The 18,825-nt window shown below is 40.2% G+C and overlaps 2 protein-coding genes across 2 annotated transcripts in view; both read left to right on the top strand.

The window, feature by feature from the left end:
- Window positions 1–6,315: 6,315 nt before the first annotated feature.
- On the top strand, window positions 6,316–12,563 carry LOC307075213 (cysteine-rich venom protein; the record flags this gene model as incomplete). Its single annotated transcript, XM_079735725.1, is given in 11 exon segments — window positions 6,316–6,444; window positions 6,446–6,516; window positions 6,966–6,976; window positions 6,979–7,055; window positions 7,531–7,534; window positions 7,933–8,033; window positions 9,679–9,769; window positions 10,628–10,770; window positions 11,411–11,496; window positions 11,944–12,026; window positions 12,418–12,563. Coding segments are annotated over 11 exon segments (942 nt in total).
- Window positions 12,564–15,730: 3,167 nt separating this feature from the next.
- Window positions 15,731–18,825, top strand: part of plcl2 (phospholipase C like 2) — a 45,509-nt gene continuing 42,414 nt past the window's right edge. Inside the window, exons 1-2 of the mRNA XM_079728836.1 lie at window positions 15,731–15,924; window positions 16,368–16,813. Coding sequence (XP_079584962.1) covers window positions 16,559–16,813 — 255 coding nt within the window. The 5' untranslated portion in view covers window positions 15,731–15,924; window positions 16,368–16,558. The remainder of the gene's footprint in view (window positions 15,925–16,367; window positions 16,814–18,825) is intronic.

Genomic DNA, 18,825 nt, shown 5'->3' with positions numbered 1-18,825 from the left:
CAGCTGAAAGATTTTGGTGTGAACAAACACTGTCCTTGAGTGACAAATATAGTGTCTGCGAGAAGGACTGGACGAGCCGGCGTTGTTTCTTATCAAAAGCCCTTCAGGTGGAGAATGCTGCTGTGCCTTTGGGAGGTGCTCCACAGTGAAACACAGCACAGGGTGGCAGATCTGGTGCTCTGATTGATGGCAGATCTGGCAGGTGGAGCGATGATAGAAATGGAGACTTCATCAAACAAAATGACGATGTTAAACAAATGGCGCCTTTCAGAAACACATTTGGCTGATTAAAAACAGAAGATACTTTGGTTGGCGGGCGGGGGTTATTGATTCATGCGTGTTTACGTTGACACTAGGGTCCATTATTCATGGCCAGGAGGCTGACGTTAATCTGTAAACCTAACTCTAACCCACCAAGACAGGGAGAGGAGAATGAAGACAAAAACCTAACTGCTTAATGAAAAGACAACATGACGGATATAAGGTCCGCTCGAGAAGAGGTGTTCAGTCGAGGAGTCATTCATTACCCTAATTATGGCAGGAAGAGCTCCATGCACTGGGGCAGAAGTTCCCGGTCTTGCCTGGAGACGGCCGTGACACCGGGCTGCTATGTCTCAAGGTCAGTTCTTGTCCATGGCTTCCGTCCGTTCCTTCGCCAGGAGAAACAGTGGGGAACATTCAAAAGGAGTAGTTACAACACAAATCTAAACCGCAGGCCGGACATTGATGATATTTCCACAACCACCACCCCTCCCATCATTCCTTTCTTTGTCGAAATGGAGGCCTAACCAGAGGTCAGTCCCCCCTCACAGCCAAAAAAGCAGCCAACGCACATCCAATTTGGAAGGATGTTTTTCAGCACTTTCATTCCCGGCATCACAGGATGTAGTTTAGTTGAGACAGGAGGACCCATTGTGGAATGAATCCCTTTGAAACAGCCATGAACGATGGGTTGGTCCGGATGAGGGGTTAGTGTTATGATTAAGGTCAGGTGGAAGAGGGGTCAGTGCTTAAGGTTTGGGTTAAAGGGTTATAGCAACCTTTGGTTCGCATGATTGCTGACGTATGAGCTGGCGATATTTGATGATACATTTTTCATTTTCAGAACAATTTTGTTAAACGGAACATGTATATCGACAGTGATTTAAACCAACCAATGTTGTGTAGCCATAAGCAAACCCCTACTTAGTGCTTCATTGGGCTATATTGATTATACAGGAAATATTATTGGGTTCAAACAATCTTGGGGGAGACAGATGTTAACAGACATCTGTTTATATTCTACATCAACATCTACAACTTCTTCCCAAATGTAAGTAGTTGGAGATGCAAAAATTTCCAGACCCAAAATTGGTATCATGGGTCAAAAAACAATGTAATAGACTGGGTTATGGTGAAGGTGAAGACAGTGAGCTGGTGACGGGCTGGTTTTATGGATAGGTAGAGGGGAGGGATGTATTAGCGGTGAAGGTTAGGCTCAAAGGGTTTGGTGAATGTGAAAGAGGTGATAAGGTTGAGGTTGGGCCACCACTTTCGATTCTGTTGAAATCAAAATACCAGTGCCAACAGGTATGGTTTCCGGATAATACCAAAGTACTATGCCACACAAAGATAATAAAAAACTGTAGGCCATAAAATCACAGACAAGTATCTCAAATATACACTTGCCTAGGCCTTCCCCCTACCCAAAATAGAAGGATTTTGTTCTGTTCTTTGTCCTGCCTGTGAATTCTTGATGGCTCTGCCGCAGCCGCCACAAAGGTCCCGCTAGCTGAGTGATTTCTGACAATGGCTTCCCAGATGAGATGTCTTCAGAACCATCCACATGGGACACATTAAAACAGACAGAGATGGGTAGTTAGTCATTGTGTTGTTTACGCAAGATGTTGTTTGTGAAGCACCCGATTTACACAAATAGTTCATGGCTGGTGCAGACAGTTGATGGAACTGCACGCAGTCAATACGACGTTGCACATCATTGTTATTCATAGATTTTTAATGTTCAAAGGTTCCTTCAGTTGATGATGCTGTCGCTAATGGATGGAAATTCAGATGCAGCTGAAGTTTAACCTAGGTGCAGCAGTGCCCTCTAGTGTTTCTCTCTAGTTCTCTCTAGTTCTCTCTAGTTCTCTCTCTCTCTCTCTCTCTCTCTCTCTCTCTCTCTCTCTCTCTCTCTCTCTCTCTCTCTCTCTCTCTCTCTCTCTCTCTCTCTCGTGAGCTCACACCCTCGCTCTAACTTTTTCTCTGTCTCTCTCTTCCTAGTTCTCTTCTTGTTTAGTTGTCATGTTCTCTTATCAGTCTTGTGTTCATTTTCGTTCGCAACTGGTTGAGCTTCGAGGCTGGGAGGAGGGGCAAGAGGGTGCGGGGAAAACAACTCTCTCCAATATTGTGAATATGCGAGGAATTGCCCATTTCAAACGCTTGGTGTCAATGTTACATAATGTACATTTTAAGATTACTTTTTCACATCTTCTGATTATTGAAAATTATGGTGACAGAATACAATAGTTGCTCAATTTATCCAAACTCTAATAACAGAGCACAGCAACCGTTAACCTTTTGTCAAATCTACATGATTCTCTTGCAATTTGCATTTATGGATTAAAAAACCTTTTCCCAGTTCTCAAAACTGACTTTTAACATCAAAATGATTCACACTTGCCTCATATGAATAGGCATTATTCATATAAGGCGTTTTGATTTCACACTGGTGCAGTCCATTTAAACACAACCACCAAAATGGAGGTAATGTTACACATTCAAGTTTGTAAATTTTTTCCTAATCTTCCAAACACTTCCCGGAAACTAGCTTTGTTAAGTTAACCGTAAGTTTAACCTTAGTTAACCTTAGCCGAAACTAAACAGCTCTTGCAAAATGCAAACACGTTCTACTCAAGACGTTTGAAATCGTGAAAATGATATTGTATCAGTAGTTTCAACTAACATGGGGATGCGAATAAGACAAGTGTAGATTTACTACTTTTAGCACAAACCAACGTAAAAAAACAGAGAAGAGATTGAAGCCTGGTTAGATGCAGGCTGGTTATTGGATCCTATAACCGAGATCAACAAAAAGCTATTTCTATGGTTAAGTGAAGCCTACCTTTATTGTGAGTCAAGGTGAATTATGTTAAAGAAAGATAACATTACTGCCTCAGTGACTGATCCTAGTAAATAGTAAATATAAAGGCTGTTGCCGTGATACAATACAGCAAATATATCATCATATAGGCCTAGTGAATTTGATAGGTAAGCTGTTTTCTGATTCAGAACAGTATAGCAAAGTGTATGGAGTTTTATAACTTTGAGTGTTGTTATTGTGTATGCACATTTGCTGTATTGTCATGCTTTCTTGATTTTCCCATTATTACTTTTCCCAAAAAACATAATATTTGTGTGTCTTCTCAAAACTCTTACTATAAGAAAATGTGTCCAGTACTGTAGACTGTGTGGTTCAGGACAATATATTTAGAGATCTGATATGTACTAAATCAATAAATTAATTAAAAAAGGTAACATTCAGCAAATCTTCAATTGCACCTGTAAAATTAATCTTTCATGCCTATGTGTTGCTCAATTGTTTTCCAACACATCAGAGGTCTCTTTTGTGCTCTGACAGATGATTTAAAACTGCTTTCACAACAACACACATTCTAAATACACTGACTCAAAAGTGACTCATGTCCAAATTGAATGCAAATTGTTGATGTTTGCATATAGCTTGAAGAAGTGTATGGACACAGATCAGTGAGAGCAAACACCTATGCTCACAATTAAAGTTTGTTGTTGTTAAAGCATGACCTTCAAGCTTTGGACCATTGTGTGCAAAGTTCCAGCTAAACAATCGAGAAAGTGTTAAACGTGTTCAGAGTTCTTTCTGAAATTTCTCTCTAATTTTTATGGGAACTGAATGATATGGAACTATCCTTCCATTAGAGCAGATTTCACAATGACACATTTTCTAAATGCGCAAAAGTTGCTGGTGTCTAAATTGCATGCAAATTGTTGATGTATTGGCTTAAGATTGAAGGAAAGTATGGACACAGATCAGTGAGAGCAAACTCTCATACTCACAATTAAACTTTTCTGACACCTTTAATATGCTATGAGCAATTTTTGCTTGCACAACTTTGTTTCCTCAAATTGTATCTTGATTGAGTCTCATGGTTCTCAGCCGGTCAGCGCTATAGCAATTGCCAATGGTCGATCAATTGCATGTGTTCAGATTTGTTTCTGAAATTTGTTGGGCTGTTAGACAACAAAGCTATGGGTACTGAATGATAGTTCTCATGGATCTATCCTTCCATTAGATAACAGCTTTCACAACAGCACACTTAAGGCAAGTGCTTCACCCTACACCTTTTCGAACAGTGCTATTGATAAGAAGTGTAAATTGAGATTTTTTTTTTTCTTGAACATCTGTATGTAATGTTGTGAATCTATGTCATAGAAATAATCTAAACTAAACTAAACTAAATACACAAAAGTGACTCATGACCAAATGCCATGCAAATTGATGATGTGTTTGCATATAGCTTTAAGGAGAGTATGGACCGATCCAATAGAGCTTAGAGATTTAATGTTGACTTGAATAGCATTAGTAACTGAAGTGGAGACAGAGGTATTCACCCCTGTTTGTCTTGCCATATTCAATCTATGGTCTTACCGCTATTTGAAAACTACTGGCGACAGTTCAGTGTTATCACCATCTTCAAGATTGAAAAACAATATTAGATGAAACACTAAATTAACTGTTAAGCAGATGCTGTCCTTCAGAGTGTACCTTTTCATAGAGGAGCTTGTAGAGGTAGGCGGTAGTCTTGCTCCATGCAATGTTTTTCAACCTGTACGTGGACCACTGATGGCGTTTGAGGGTACTGCAGGTTGTGTGTGAGATCTTTTCCCACAATGTCTTTCAGCATTTGTGATAAAAAATAAACAATAAGCAGCATTGCTGACTTTTTCTTCGCAATGTTTCCAAAGGCTATGGCCTTCTTGCAGTAACTATTGTGTATAAAGGGGGCGTTGGCACTCTGCTTAGCCACTACGTGTATGAATCTATTTGTTATCGTTAGCGTATGAGGTGGTCCATGAAAGGTCCAGCTGTCAATTGTATGGAAGCGGCCAAAAAAAGGAGGAAATCAACTACACCCCCCTGCTTTAAGAAATGGCTCAACGAAATGATCATAACAGATGGAGAGAATTCATTTCTACAAATCTAAAGCAACCAAGTGATTGTTGAACATATGGGGCCCATTCGATGATAATAAGTTTATAATTATATTTTGTAGTGATGCAACCCTGTTTTATTCAGACTTTACCCGTATTCTTGTGATACCTGCATGTAACATTTTGTAATAAGTTGTCCTATTTATTTGTCTGGCAGCTCCTCTTCTTCTTCCTCTTTTGTGTCTTTGATGTAAAGCGCCTTGATTGAAACATCCTATTAATACCATTGATAATACCATTGATATAAGAAACAAGCCCATGTCGCAACAGAAAGGCTTTTGGAAGCTATTTCGCTGTAGTAATTGACTGCGTGTTCCATTATCATTTCAGAGAAACATCTGAACACTGTTTAACCGCTGAGATGTTAGCTGCACCATCCGATCCACCCAGCACACAGAGAGTGTCTCCAGCTATAGCTTCACCCGGCCCGGCAGAACCAGCAGAACACTGCACGGAACCAGAGGGCCGCCCTCAAACACCCATACAACACCCTTACGCTATGAAGAACTTCTGCCGCCAGGAACGGTAACTGAATGGCTGAATAGCCAATGGATGTGAAGATACAGATTATTCTCCTTGTTTTCCTCCTCTTGCTCCTCCTCCTTTGGCTCTTTCATGTTCATCTCACTTCTTCTACCACTGAGAACTTTAACGATAATACAACCATTGTTATTATTATAGCAATTACTACTACTACTGCTACTTCTACTACAAATACAAACAAAATATTATTAATCATAATAATAAACCCAATGTTTTTAATAATCATAATAATAATCATGATCATAGTCATAATCATAACAAAAAGGAACCTGGCCTTCATAACACAGACAGTAGCTTTTGGCTGACTCTCTTCTCCATCTTGTGCATTTCATCACACAAAGGGTGGGACCAGTGTTTGTATTTGGCTTTCGCTCAAACCATCATCCATCAATATTTTTCAGATTCAATGCAGCCATGGACTTTTCTTCACCACTAACTGCGACAGCCAAAGCTACTATGATCTGGGTAAACAGCAGCACATAATCCAAGTCATTAGCTACACCCCTAGGCTCCCAGCACCGTGTTTACCACTTGTCAGCCACAATGAATGCTCTCTTCATCCCAGGGCCGATCTGTGAGACTTTGCAGTACTTTCCATTGTGTGACTTAATCCTTATGTCTGCGTCGCGGCCCATTAGTCGCGGGGAGGGCGGGAGTATTGCCGTGACGATAATCGGCGGCGTCTGCTGCCGCTATATCAGGAGGGAGAGCGAGTGGGGGAGGGCCCAGACGACTCATGAACAGGTATGATTAGCCCTTCGCTCATCACATATCAGGTGGGGATCTTCCCTGAACAACGCCACCCCAATATATATATTTTTTTAAATGCCCTATGTATGCAGGTTTAAATATATTTTTTTTAAAGGATCCAAAAATAGATTGGTTTTATGTATCTTTGTTTTTCTTTTATTATTTGAAGTGTAATGCAAACATTGATATGCAACATGGAAAATATTACCTTCTGGGACTGGGTTAAGCTTTTCAATTTGAAATACATTTGTGCATTACAAAAGCAGAACTTAGCGTGATCTTAATTTCTAATATGATGTTGAATTTACAATCTAGCACCGACTGATATGCTATAATTAATAGCAATTTAGATAATAATCACATGTTGCGTTGCATGACTATTTCACATCTACAAATAATCTTTAAATCAGTGATTTTTAACAGTGTTCTTTATCGATCCCCAGAATATTTAGCCTCCCCACTCCTCCGCTATAATGTTAGTGTTCATGCTGTCCGTCTTGACACTGCACGGTGTCCACGCAGCTTGCAACGTGGTAAGAAACAAACACAACAAGTACAGAAGGTTAAACCTTTAGACATTTGTTCTGGTATTAAAGGAGATGTATTTATACATATTGCACATCATGTAATTATACATTGTATGTTTTATATTCAAACCCATTCATTGGCCTATTATATTGAACAAGCTTTATTAATGAACATTGTTAACATGGAGATTGATTCTGTTTGTATGTGCACGGATAGTCACATATACTCATATATGAAGCTTTAACTGTCCCTTATATACCCATTCTGTTCTTATTCTGTGCTGTTTACTGTATCTTTATACTGTTATTTTGATAACGTTGAACTTACACACTGTGGTATTTGTTGCTTTATGTTTTTTTGTGTTACTTTGTCTCATTGCCTTTTAGTCCTAGTTCCTCTAAGATGTCTGACACTGACACTGTCCTCGTTTTTTTGTCATCATATTGTTCTCTGCTTGCTGTGATCCTGCGCCAATCATAGCCAGGTAGGGAGAATATGCCTCACATTAAACAATCAACACTACATGCTACACAATAATTACTCTGCACACACCAAAGGCTGTTACTCACGCCATATCCCATGTACTCTATAATGATCATTCATACTTATACGTGTGGCTTCATGATGAAAATGTAAATGTTTGTGGCTTTCGTGTGTGGACATTAAAATGCTCATTCATAACATTCATATTCATAAATATAATATTATTCATATAATAAGGCAAGATGGGATACTCGTGATATATAAAATAAATGATTAGCTTCTCTCCCCTCTTCATGCTGTGAGCATTTGCGTCAATGTGTCCACGTTGTATGTCAATCATAGAAGAACGGACACGTGGGCACACACATGCATTCACACATGGCATGTGCACATTTGCAGGGATTTGCCCGACCGACCCGGCGATCCAGAACCAGATCGTGGACACTCACAATGCGTTCAGGAGAGCGGTCCAGCCGCCTGCAGCCAACATGTTGAAAATGGTACGTTCCTCCTGTCGCCCCACATCCTTAATATTGTAGTGGCCCAGGAACTAATATCATATTATCATCATAGTGCATAGTGCATTGTAATTCGTTATTAGATACCTATTGATGTTGTTCATTTGGGAGTGCCAAATGAATTATCTGTAAATCTAAATCTTTTGTTATTCAATAAATCACAATTACACTTGAGAAGTGGTCAGCCACTGAAAGCTACTTGGGTACATAGAGGCCACCCCTTTACCAAGTGTGTAAAGTTTGGTTCAATTACCAATAAACATCACAGCATCAATTTGAATAAATGCTAAGCTAAGCGCTAATGCTCCATTTCCATCGCAAATCTGCATCATTTGGCAGGAACTGGAAACTTGCCATGAAAAGGACAGCTCCCTTACTATTCTGTAAATGGTTTTGTGTTGATATCTCATTCCATGATGTCACAGTGTAAATTACAGTAATTGCTTTTAAGCGTAATGAGCGTAGTGCGTGCGACTTTGTGTGTGTTTGTGTGCATGTGTGTGTTTTTTGGAAAGAAAAAAGATCCAGTGCTGAATTATAAAGACCTGCCTCTTTCATGGGCATAGCTGTGTCTAGAAGTAGTGATGCACCGCCTAAAATCGCTTGAACAGGGAGCTCGCTTTGGTCGGCGCTGCGTGGGCTGTGAAGACCTGTGGTAAATACCTCGGTACTGCTTGCAGTCCTAGTTAAGATTGTACTGGCCAGACCAGAGCTAATATTATGCCATTATCATTTAGCATTTGAATCATTAATCTGGTAATGACCAAGGAACTAATATCGTACTATTACTATTAAGCCTCTTTAATAATGTAATTTATTATCATTATTCATATTTGAGTGGCCTTGGGAACTTATAACCGATAATTATAATAAATTATACAATTATATTGATATCTCCTGTTTGAGTGCCAGGGGGTGTGATATTTAAACATGCACAAAAAAATGTTGATCGGTTGCTTTTAAACACTTGACAGTTATTGTTAAGTCAATACAAAAAACACACATCAGTAGGTTTAAACAAAGTTTATACACATACTGTTGAATAACTTAACACTTCAGCAATGCAAGGTTAACCTTGAATTGTGTCCTGTTGCAAAGACACAAAATAAATTGAATTATATAGCTAAATTATAATATTTTTTATAATTTATATAATTTATAATAATACATATTTAAGTGGCAGGATATTCTTACCCCTACCTCCCCCTTAAATAACCGTCACTGTATTCACTGTCTTACCCCTGCCTGCACCTTAAAGACCTGTCACTGTATTCACTGTCTAACCCAGGGGTGCCCAATACGTTGTTCGCGATCGACCATAGTATGACCAGTCATCGTACTCTGATGACTGGTCAAGTCATGTAAGAGTATGTACTGAGTATATCTAAATTAACAGACCTTTAGCATTTTTTAATGTAGGTAGATCATTTTGACCTGGTTATTTTGAAAGTAGCTCGCAAGCCGAAAAAGTGTGGGCTAACCCCTCCCTGCTCTTTAAAGACCTGTGTCTGTGTTCAATGCCTAATCCCTACCTGTTCCTTAAATGTCTGTGTCAGTATTCACTGTATGACTTCATGTTGTTATAGAGTGTACAGTACACTTTAAAGCATATTCTCTTTCTTGGTAGATCTGGAGTGATGACGTGGCAGCCCTTTCCCAGGCCTGGTTGGATCATTGCATGCTAAAACATGGTCCACCCAGTAGCAGAATGTTGAACGGTAAATCCAACCCTCTGTCCTCCATTCTTCTTCCAGCTCTCTTGGTATCGTTTAGGACTACTGAAATAAGACATATTTAATCATTTAAATTCACTTAATTTGATAAAACATTTTATAAATGATTATTAATAATGTGGATGTGATGACCAAGGCAAATATATATATTTTACTGAAACGCTGCCTTTAATAACAGCAAATAGCAACAATTTACAATATCAAGAATATAGTGCAAATATTTTTATTTATGTAATGTTAATATGACATTGATAAACAAGCAAGACGTGTAAAAGTCATAGAATCTGGAACTTTATCACAGCTCTCCTTTATCTGTGTTATATAATAAATAATTTTTCCATCTTAACGCCTTGGCCAAAACTGAGTTCATCTTATCTGACGGTACTTGATCTTTGATCTTAACGGTATTTGAGAATAAACACACATGCTTCGCTACGCTAAGATGTCTTATCAGGCAGGGCTTTTCTATTCAGGGGTCACAATTTGAACCCAAGTTGAAATAACTGGAGTAGATTATTTTTTTCCAAAAGCAACCCATGCACGCAGACACACACACACACACACACACACACGCACAAGCACACACACGCACACGCAGGCACACATAGGCACACACAGGCACAAATGCATGCATGCACGCAACCATGCGTAGTATACCTGCATGTGGCTCCACACCCATGCACGCACATGCAGATACACATGGATGCACATGCAGACCACCCTACACCCCTATTCAGACACAGACACCCATACACAAATACACACACATACATGGAGGAACAGTTAGACCACTGCACACCTACACACACACACATACCTGACAAGTCTCTCTGGGCCATGCAGGCTATGAGTTGGGGGAGAATCTCTTCTACTCGACCAGTGCAAACGACTGGGCAACAGTCATCACAGCCTGGTACAACGAGGTCAACCACTACACGTACCCAAACGGCTCGGACAATGGAGAATCCGTCGGCCACTACACACAGGTATCATTAAGTAGCTTTCGACCTGGCATTCTTCCTGGCATGCAACTTGTACTGGTGCATTCGTAAATGCGCCAGTACAAGGCTGGTTAACCTCACCACCAGGGGCACACAGTGGGCCTCTACCTCTGGGTGTAGCGCATAGAGGCCGCCATCGCCCACGGTTACATACACTTTTACATAAAGATATACAATAGTGAATCCTACATGGAGCAGATTTAAGATCGACTAGTAAAGGAGGTTCATGAATATCTTTATTTGTATAATACATCATCTCCAAAGAAAAGGCCCCCCAGAGGACACTGAATTTGTGGTGAGAATAACCTTTGGCGGTCTGTGCGCATAATCCCCAACACAGAACCACCTAACAGGTACCTCGCCCCGGCCATGATTCAACACACTAGTTGAACTCAGCTTTAACCCCACTGTGCAAACACATTCTGATTTAGCAACAGCTGTCATGAATTCCAACTAGCCAACTAGCCAACATCAAACCCAGCCAGTGTTATGTAAGCGCTGTTTGTTGTGGGTAAAGAGACATATTACTGATTATTCTGGGAACACTGAGCGGCTTGTACACGTGTGTGTGTGTGTGTGTGTGTGTGTGTGTGTGTGTGTGTGTATGTGTGTGTCTTGGCCCCAGGTGGTGTGGAACAGCTCTTGGCAGGTGGGCTGTGGAATGACCAAGTGTGGGAGCAAATACTTCTACGGCTGCCAGTACTACCGCGCGTATGTTGGACACACGTTTGAGACCCTGTTTAGTGTTGGAGTTATTGAGTAGATGCTTCCAAGTGAATTCAGACACATTTCGATGGTGACCTTGAGGTGGAGGTAGGGTGCAGGGTGTTTAGCTGAAGGAATATGGCCTGTAGTTTTGACAGTCGACATTGGGGCTAGAGTCAGCTTCGAGATACCATAGCCTGATATAATATCTACTTACTTTACTTACTATATACTATCTATACATTAGCGACTACACTATCCTGTTATTATTATTATTTTATGAATTTGTATGTATGGGTTTGATTATCTATATATCCATTATATATCCATATAGATATTTATTTTGTCCTTTAACGTGTTTTTACTTCCTATAACCATTTCCTGTATATTCTGCTGTGACACCCTTATTTCTTGTCTCGGATAAACATCTAACTATCTATCTATTTCTTAAAGGGGTAATTATGTAGGATGGCCTCCATATAAAGAAGGAACTGCCTGCGATTCCTGTCCAAATAACTGTGAAGACAAACTCTGTAGTGAGTATCACACACTGCACATTTTATGTATTATAGGATCACAAAACATTATATTACTATACTCTAGGTGGGTGGGTCATTTCTTCTCACCCCTATTGGTCTACAAAAATAAACATCTTTGAATTTAGTAATCAAGCATATACATTCATCCAAATTGACCTACAGGGATGTCATTAAGGAACAGGTAGTAAGGGCATCTTGCTTAAGGGTTTCTAACAGGTAGACTACAGACATTTGGCGTTTGAATCCCATTCCTTTCGGCTGGGAGTCCAACAGCCAAAACACTAGACTATCTCAACCCCCCACTCCCACCATACTTCCACTATTGTGTTTGTGTTATTTAAAGTGGTCAGTTCTCATCCGCATCTTCCTCCCCTCTCTCTCTTTCCAGCCAACCCGTGTCAATATATAAACAGATTCCTCAACTGTCCGGCTCTGAAAAAAGAGGCAGGGTGTGGCAACCACTGGGTCAATTTATGGTGTCCCGCCGAATGCAAGTGCCCCAATGAGATCATCCCAGTATACAGGAAGAAATAAACCCCCCCTGACGCATGAAATCGCTAACATCCTGTATGCTTAGGGTGTGTGTGCTAGAATCTCATCAAATAATGTATAGCGCCTTTGTGATGATGAAGTGAGCCGTATCTATGGTTATAGTATATGCTTTATTCTCTGTTGATGAATGATTAATCAACAAAAATGTACCTTTCCACTTCACAGACCAACTTTGTCACAGATATATCTGCGTCTGAGACAAAGAGGAGGCCAATTTGATTAAGATTAGGTAATATTCTATATGTTTTAAGACAAAATGAACAGGGAAATGGTGCTGGTTGCATGGTTGCATTTTAAATTGTCCTCCCTGGGTGAGCATCATCATTTTAGATAGAATTTTTTCTTTGAATCTTTCAGAAGTTAAATGCTTATGCCCAGGCCTATGCTTTGCAAGACTCCACATAGGAGTATACATCACAATTAATAAAGTTTTATACAAATACTATTTGAAACAAATTAACAAACTGAGAAAAACCCTGAGAATAATAACATTACAACTGGTAGGTATTTACCAGAAAGAGACAAGTGAAGGGTTACTAGGTAATTTAGAGTGGTGATTCACTTTAGATTCTTTCACAGACATATCAGGTGTGCTTCTTTGTAACGATCAAATAAATGCTCACAATCCTCATCAATAAAAAGTCTGGAATGTGTTTAATCTGATTATAAAGGAATAAATGAGCAGATGCAGATGTGGTTTTCCGTTCATTCTATGTTGGTTGTTCAAATGAAGCTCAAGGTACTTTATCAAGATTAACAATAGACTACTGACAGTAATCCATTGCCGTCAGTAGGTGGCTCTATTGTACAACACTCCAATTATTGATTAGAGAGGAGGGATTTGCAGTCAAGTCAGTGTTTAAACATTCACACAATACAGCTCACAGACTTCAAAAACTAAACAAATGAAGAAATTAAATGGCTTGTGACTCTTATGTTTTTTTATTGTCACTCAAACACATAAGTGCATGCACACACACACACACACACACACACAAACACACACACACAAATGTTTGCTGAAGATAGAGGTTAATATAGATTGGATATAGGACGACACAGTTAAATAATTGTCCCCATGGACACACCCCTGTTTGACGGTGAGATTATTCGGTCTATAATGTGGTTTGGTTTTCTGTTTCACTCAGAATCCTTGGAGTCCTGTTCTAAATACAGGCCTAATTTGAATGTAAGTGCAGTGCTTTACTTAAGTCTTTTGGAGAGGAAGATGTTGACATACTGCTCTGGATCAGACACAGGTCTGATCCAGAGCAGTGTTTGATCCAAGTGAATTTTGAATTTTGATGATGGATGATAAAATAAACCATGTCTTGAAAGATGTATTATCTATGTGATCAAATGGACGGTATTCTCTGCGTGTTTTTTGAATTCTCAGTAAGGGTTCGAAATTCGCCATCAAATTACATGGATTAAAAAAATTAATCACTCCTTTTGCTTTGCTGTTATTCAGGCGAATATCTTCCTAGGTGTCGCTGGAGAAAGGGTTTATAGTTTCATCAGGTACAGCAAGGTGTCAGCAACACAAAAGGGAATGGATAGCAGGTAGCCTCAGGGTACCGTGCATCACCTACTCTATTATTCTAGCTGTTACTTTACCCACTTGTGCACCATGTCCGTCATAACCGTAGCCATAGGTTTTTTCAGTGCTATTGGCTATAAATCAAAACCATCATTTTTTTCGTTACTTGGAATGTCTTTATGCAAAAACACAAAAAAGAGTGAAAGACATTTTGAAAACATTCAATACAACTGTGTTGAATGCAAAATGCATTGGTTGCTTTTGATAACATGACAGTGTGCCGTTGTATTGCAAGTTTACATTTGGATACCAACTTCTCTGAAGGAGTGATAGCCTTCTTTTTGTTATCAAACAAGGAAACAACCCAATAACTAACATCTCCAAACATGGATGTATTAAAGAATGCCAAGCCAGTGAATGGCTAATCTTTGCTACACTAGTTCACTCACTTTTGGTGGAAGGACGGAGCCTAAGCTGTTCTTCACTAGGCTTTATAAGTTAAGAGTTAAATCCATCTGTCTTTGTCACTGGCTTATTTATTAGTTGAAGATATGTTTTTTTTCTAATTTTGTATAAAAAAAAATATTATCCTGGCTTGTTTCTACAAATGTCCTACCCTACCCTGAACTATAACTTGATTTGAGACAATTGCCAGCATCAACACTTAAATTTGCAGTATACACATTTTGTTGAACCAGAAGCTATGCTCATTTGCAATTTGAAGAGTCTGTTTCATCTGCACGCGCTACGAATGCACAAACTGCCAAAATAAACAACACGACTACGTCTGTAATTAAATCCATGTCTTTACCGTATAAATGACGACTGTGTTAGGCGTAGTCTTTTTTAACTTTTGGTTTGGTATCACTATTAGGCTTTATATTATTAGGCTACTGCATGTATAACAAATAAATAGCCTATGTGTTTACTTTAATAAACAATAATGCAGAAATAAGAACAGGTGGAAAACTCTTTGTCAAAACACGAGTGCTTTATCTGTAGTAATTGCCCTCTGAAATAACTCTACAGCACTAATTTAATGAATATTAAAGTCTATATACGCAGTGATACTTTATTCCTTGAATGTTCAGATGCCATGGGCATTTTCTGAGTATAATTTGCTCCAAATTTCGACTTCTGACAGTCTCGACAGTGCAAACTAAATGTGGAATGGGCATTTTCTTGTCTTGCCAGTTCAATGTTTGTTTTTTATACAATGATTGATCCTTTCACTTTGTTTTCCGTCACTTATTGGTTGTTCCAGCTCTTCTCGTCGAGCGCACAGAGTGGTCTAAACGAGATACTCAACCAGATATGTGTATCCATCACTCACGAAAATAAAGAAAAAAAACACTTGTATCATTATGCAACATGAAACATTATGCGAGATAGTGGTTTAACAATGTTTTACCACATTCTAACGAAATTACAAATTTTGCGAAACGTACATACCACACCTTTAAAAAAAAGAAAAATCATTAAGAAACAAGCTGGTTTGCAACTGGTGATGCTGAGAGTTGGGAAACTAAACTACCTAGCTCGCTAGCCTTTATAGCCTAGTAATACAAACTACCAAGCTCTAAGGCTAGCAGCTATTGGCCGAGTGTAGTATAAACTACGGAGCTACAAGTCTAGTACCTATTAGCCTAGTAGAAGAAACTACCTAGCTTCAAGGCTAGCACCTCGTAGCCTGGTAGTACAAAGCAGAAAACCCTCACGTCCAGCCGCAGCAGTCCGCACTCAGCCAGCAGGAGCGACTTATGGACCGCCGTGTCTTCTCCGGAGTGACAGAGCCCCCGAAAGGCAAGTTTTGACCGTTGTTTATGAACTTTGCGGAAAAAAACAACGATTTTCTTAAGGAAAATAGCGTTGTTGTGTCTACCGAGTAACTGCTACCGAGATGTTAGGCAAATATAACGTTACTAAGGGAAACACGGAACTACGACTAGGGTGACCCAAACACTCCTATAGAGTGTAAGAGTGAGATGATTAGAAACTTGTTGATAAGCATAATGCGTAATTTGAAAAAGAGACAAGTTGCATTATCGATTTGCATTCTGCGTAAATGTATGCAGGAAGAATATTACATTCATCGTAACATCCGCTTCCAATGTCAGCGAAATCATTAAATAGTGAGCCTTGTGCTCGTCCACTCCACGCGTTTCTGTTAACTGCAGGACGCTGAATATCTGTTACTTCTCATGTCATTTAGCGTCTTTAAAATAATCGCTGTGATTTGTTTGCAGCGCACAATGCACGCAGAAGACGCTACCTGATGTGCTTCTGCTACAAAAGATGATATGGACTGATTTTCTGCATATGTAATAACGCCACGCCGATAGGCCAGGCAGGGAATTGAAGGAAAGCCAGAAATATCCGAAGTCTTTCCCCACACCGGAGATTGACAGCTAACGTTAGTCCGTGTGAGAGTGTGCCTATGGCCGAGTCTGGGGAGAACGACAGAGGACTGCCTCCGTCGAGTACAGGGGATCCACCCGTGCCTAGCGACGAGGGGACCGGCAAGACGCATTGCGAAGCGTCGGTCTTGAACGGGGACTGTGGGATATCCGCAAACATGGTTGGGTCTGGATCCATCGCTGTACCTGGCAGTCAAGCTGGTCTTGATGCCGCCAACACATCGGTCGGAATGGATGCCAAATCTGGAATACCACGCCGGAGCAGTATTATCAAGGTAAGCGGTCCTGGCCGCTGAATGATATGGGTTCCTGCGATTCAGCATGCATGTCTGGGAGCACCCAATCCTACGCATGCAGAATAGCCGATCTTGTTTCATTAAACTCAATAGGGTGTTTCCCCATTTTCAGCAACCTCGCCCATATAAACATGGTTAGTGACAGTACAAATGGGTGGTTTGCACAATCTAGGCCAGTAATGAGATCATCAGCATTACCATATCCTGTTTTGCATCGATGTTGAACATTATACATTCGAGTCATTGTCTTTGCTAGTTTAATCCAATTTCAATAGATATGATAAATAAAAACACTTGGAGTCAAACGGTCCACACACGCAGCCGCCCACACACTGACGTTTCTGAACACATTAAGTTACAGTGTGCTATTATGATGACAAAAGTCTGGAAATACAACTTCAACTGCTGAGGCTTGATAGGTTGTGTATTACAGTGATCAGCATAGTTCACGTCGTCCTTGCGCTACTCTATCTGTAAAGCTGTATCAAATGCTCATGTAATCATCAGTAACATGTAGTCTTATAGTTGTCACTGTACCGAACAGGCATATATTTACTTTGTGGATAAAGCCTTGCATTTGACACACACACACACACACACACACACACACACACACACACACACACACACACACACACACACACACACACACACACACACACACACACACACACACGCCACAGCCGGCCATCCTGGTCCATGGAATATAATGCTATTCTTTTTCAAAGGAGAAAAAACTTTTCAGGTTACATATGACATTAAAATGCAATACATTTCAACTGTTATTTATCATGGAACTTTTAAAGCTGAGAATTATTTGTCGATGAACTCTATAGCATTGTTGTGCGTGGATATTGGTGTGCATGCTAGTTACTCAGGTGACCTTAAGAAGGGAATGGGATGCGGTTATTTTCTGGTTACATCACCCTAGGCAGTAAGCCAGTGGCACAGAGCCATTGCCTTTATTACTGTGTAACGTGGACCTATGCTGCTGGACTTATATATATGAAGCTCAAGAGATGTATAGCAGTTCTCACCGGGCCATTGGTACCTACTATACGCAGCAAGCTGCATATACGTGGCTGGCAGAAACAGAAAATGCAAGCTTTATTAAGACATTACTGAAGGACACTATAAAAACATTTGAAGTATGATAATGTTCTCATCCCCAGTACAAATTTAAGATCCTGTCGGGTGTCTCAGTCTCTCAGGCAATGGAGCCAAATATTTCTTGGCAACATTGGAGGTGTTGAAGTTTGATTTCAGGGCGCACTCTTGACGTGTATGGGCACCAGGTTAATTCACCTGCAACCCATCAACCTATGTCTTGGTTCCCAGTGCATTAGCTGGCCTTGAGTTTCAATGAGCCTTGCACTTGGATTCCTTACGTGGGTTCCCTCTAAATAACCCAGAGACTGTGCTCTTTTTTTTTTCGCCTATCATTTTCAATTGACATCTTATGCAGTTCACTAATGTCTATGGGATGCAGAGGGTATGATGCATTGGGTGGCACCGAGTGTGGGGGAGAGGGGGGAGGGGCTCTATGTAAATACCATTTGTACCGTCTTCTTCACTACCGCCTCTGGAATGATTCAGTCGGCTAGTCTCTGAGGTTTGTCAGAAGGTGGTCCAGTTCAAGAGGATGGGCGCAGCAGGTTATGTGTTCTGTTGGTTTTGTGCCCATCAATATCTAGTGCCAACGACTTCAGACAGTACGATGCCACACAGGTCAGAGAAAACATGTTTTTCAGGGTGGTTCGCCTCAAATGAAAGGGATGGAGTGCAAATCCTGCAATCCAACAGTTGAATGACCTTCCAGTCGGGGTTGGGTGGATGGGGAGTCTGTGGGCGTTTGACCATAATAACCACCGCTTAAGGTTTGGTTAATGTTAGCGTTGCGGTGATGGCCACTCACTGGGTTTTTTGTCAGTTGACCTTTTATTTGTTTAAAATGCAAAGCACATTTTCTTTTGAAATGTCTGTACCTGGCC

This window comes from Pollachius pollachius (assembly GCF_949987615.1).
Source record: "Pollachius pollachius genome assembly, chromosome: 1".
Taxonomy (NCBI): domain Eukaryota; kingdom Metazoa; phylum Chordata; class Actinopteri; order Gadiformes; family Gadidae; genus Pollachius; species Pollachius pollachius.
This window is presented reverse-complemented; position numbering and strand designations above follow the sequence as displayed.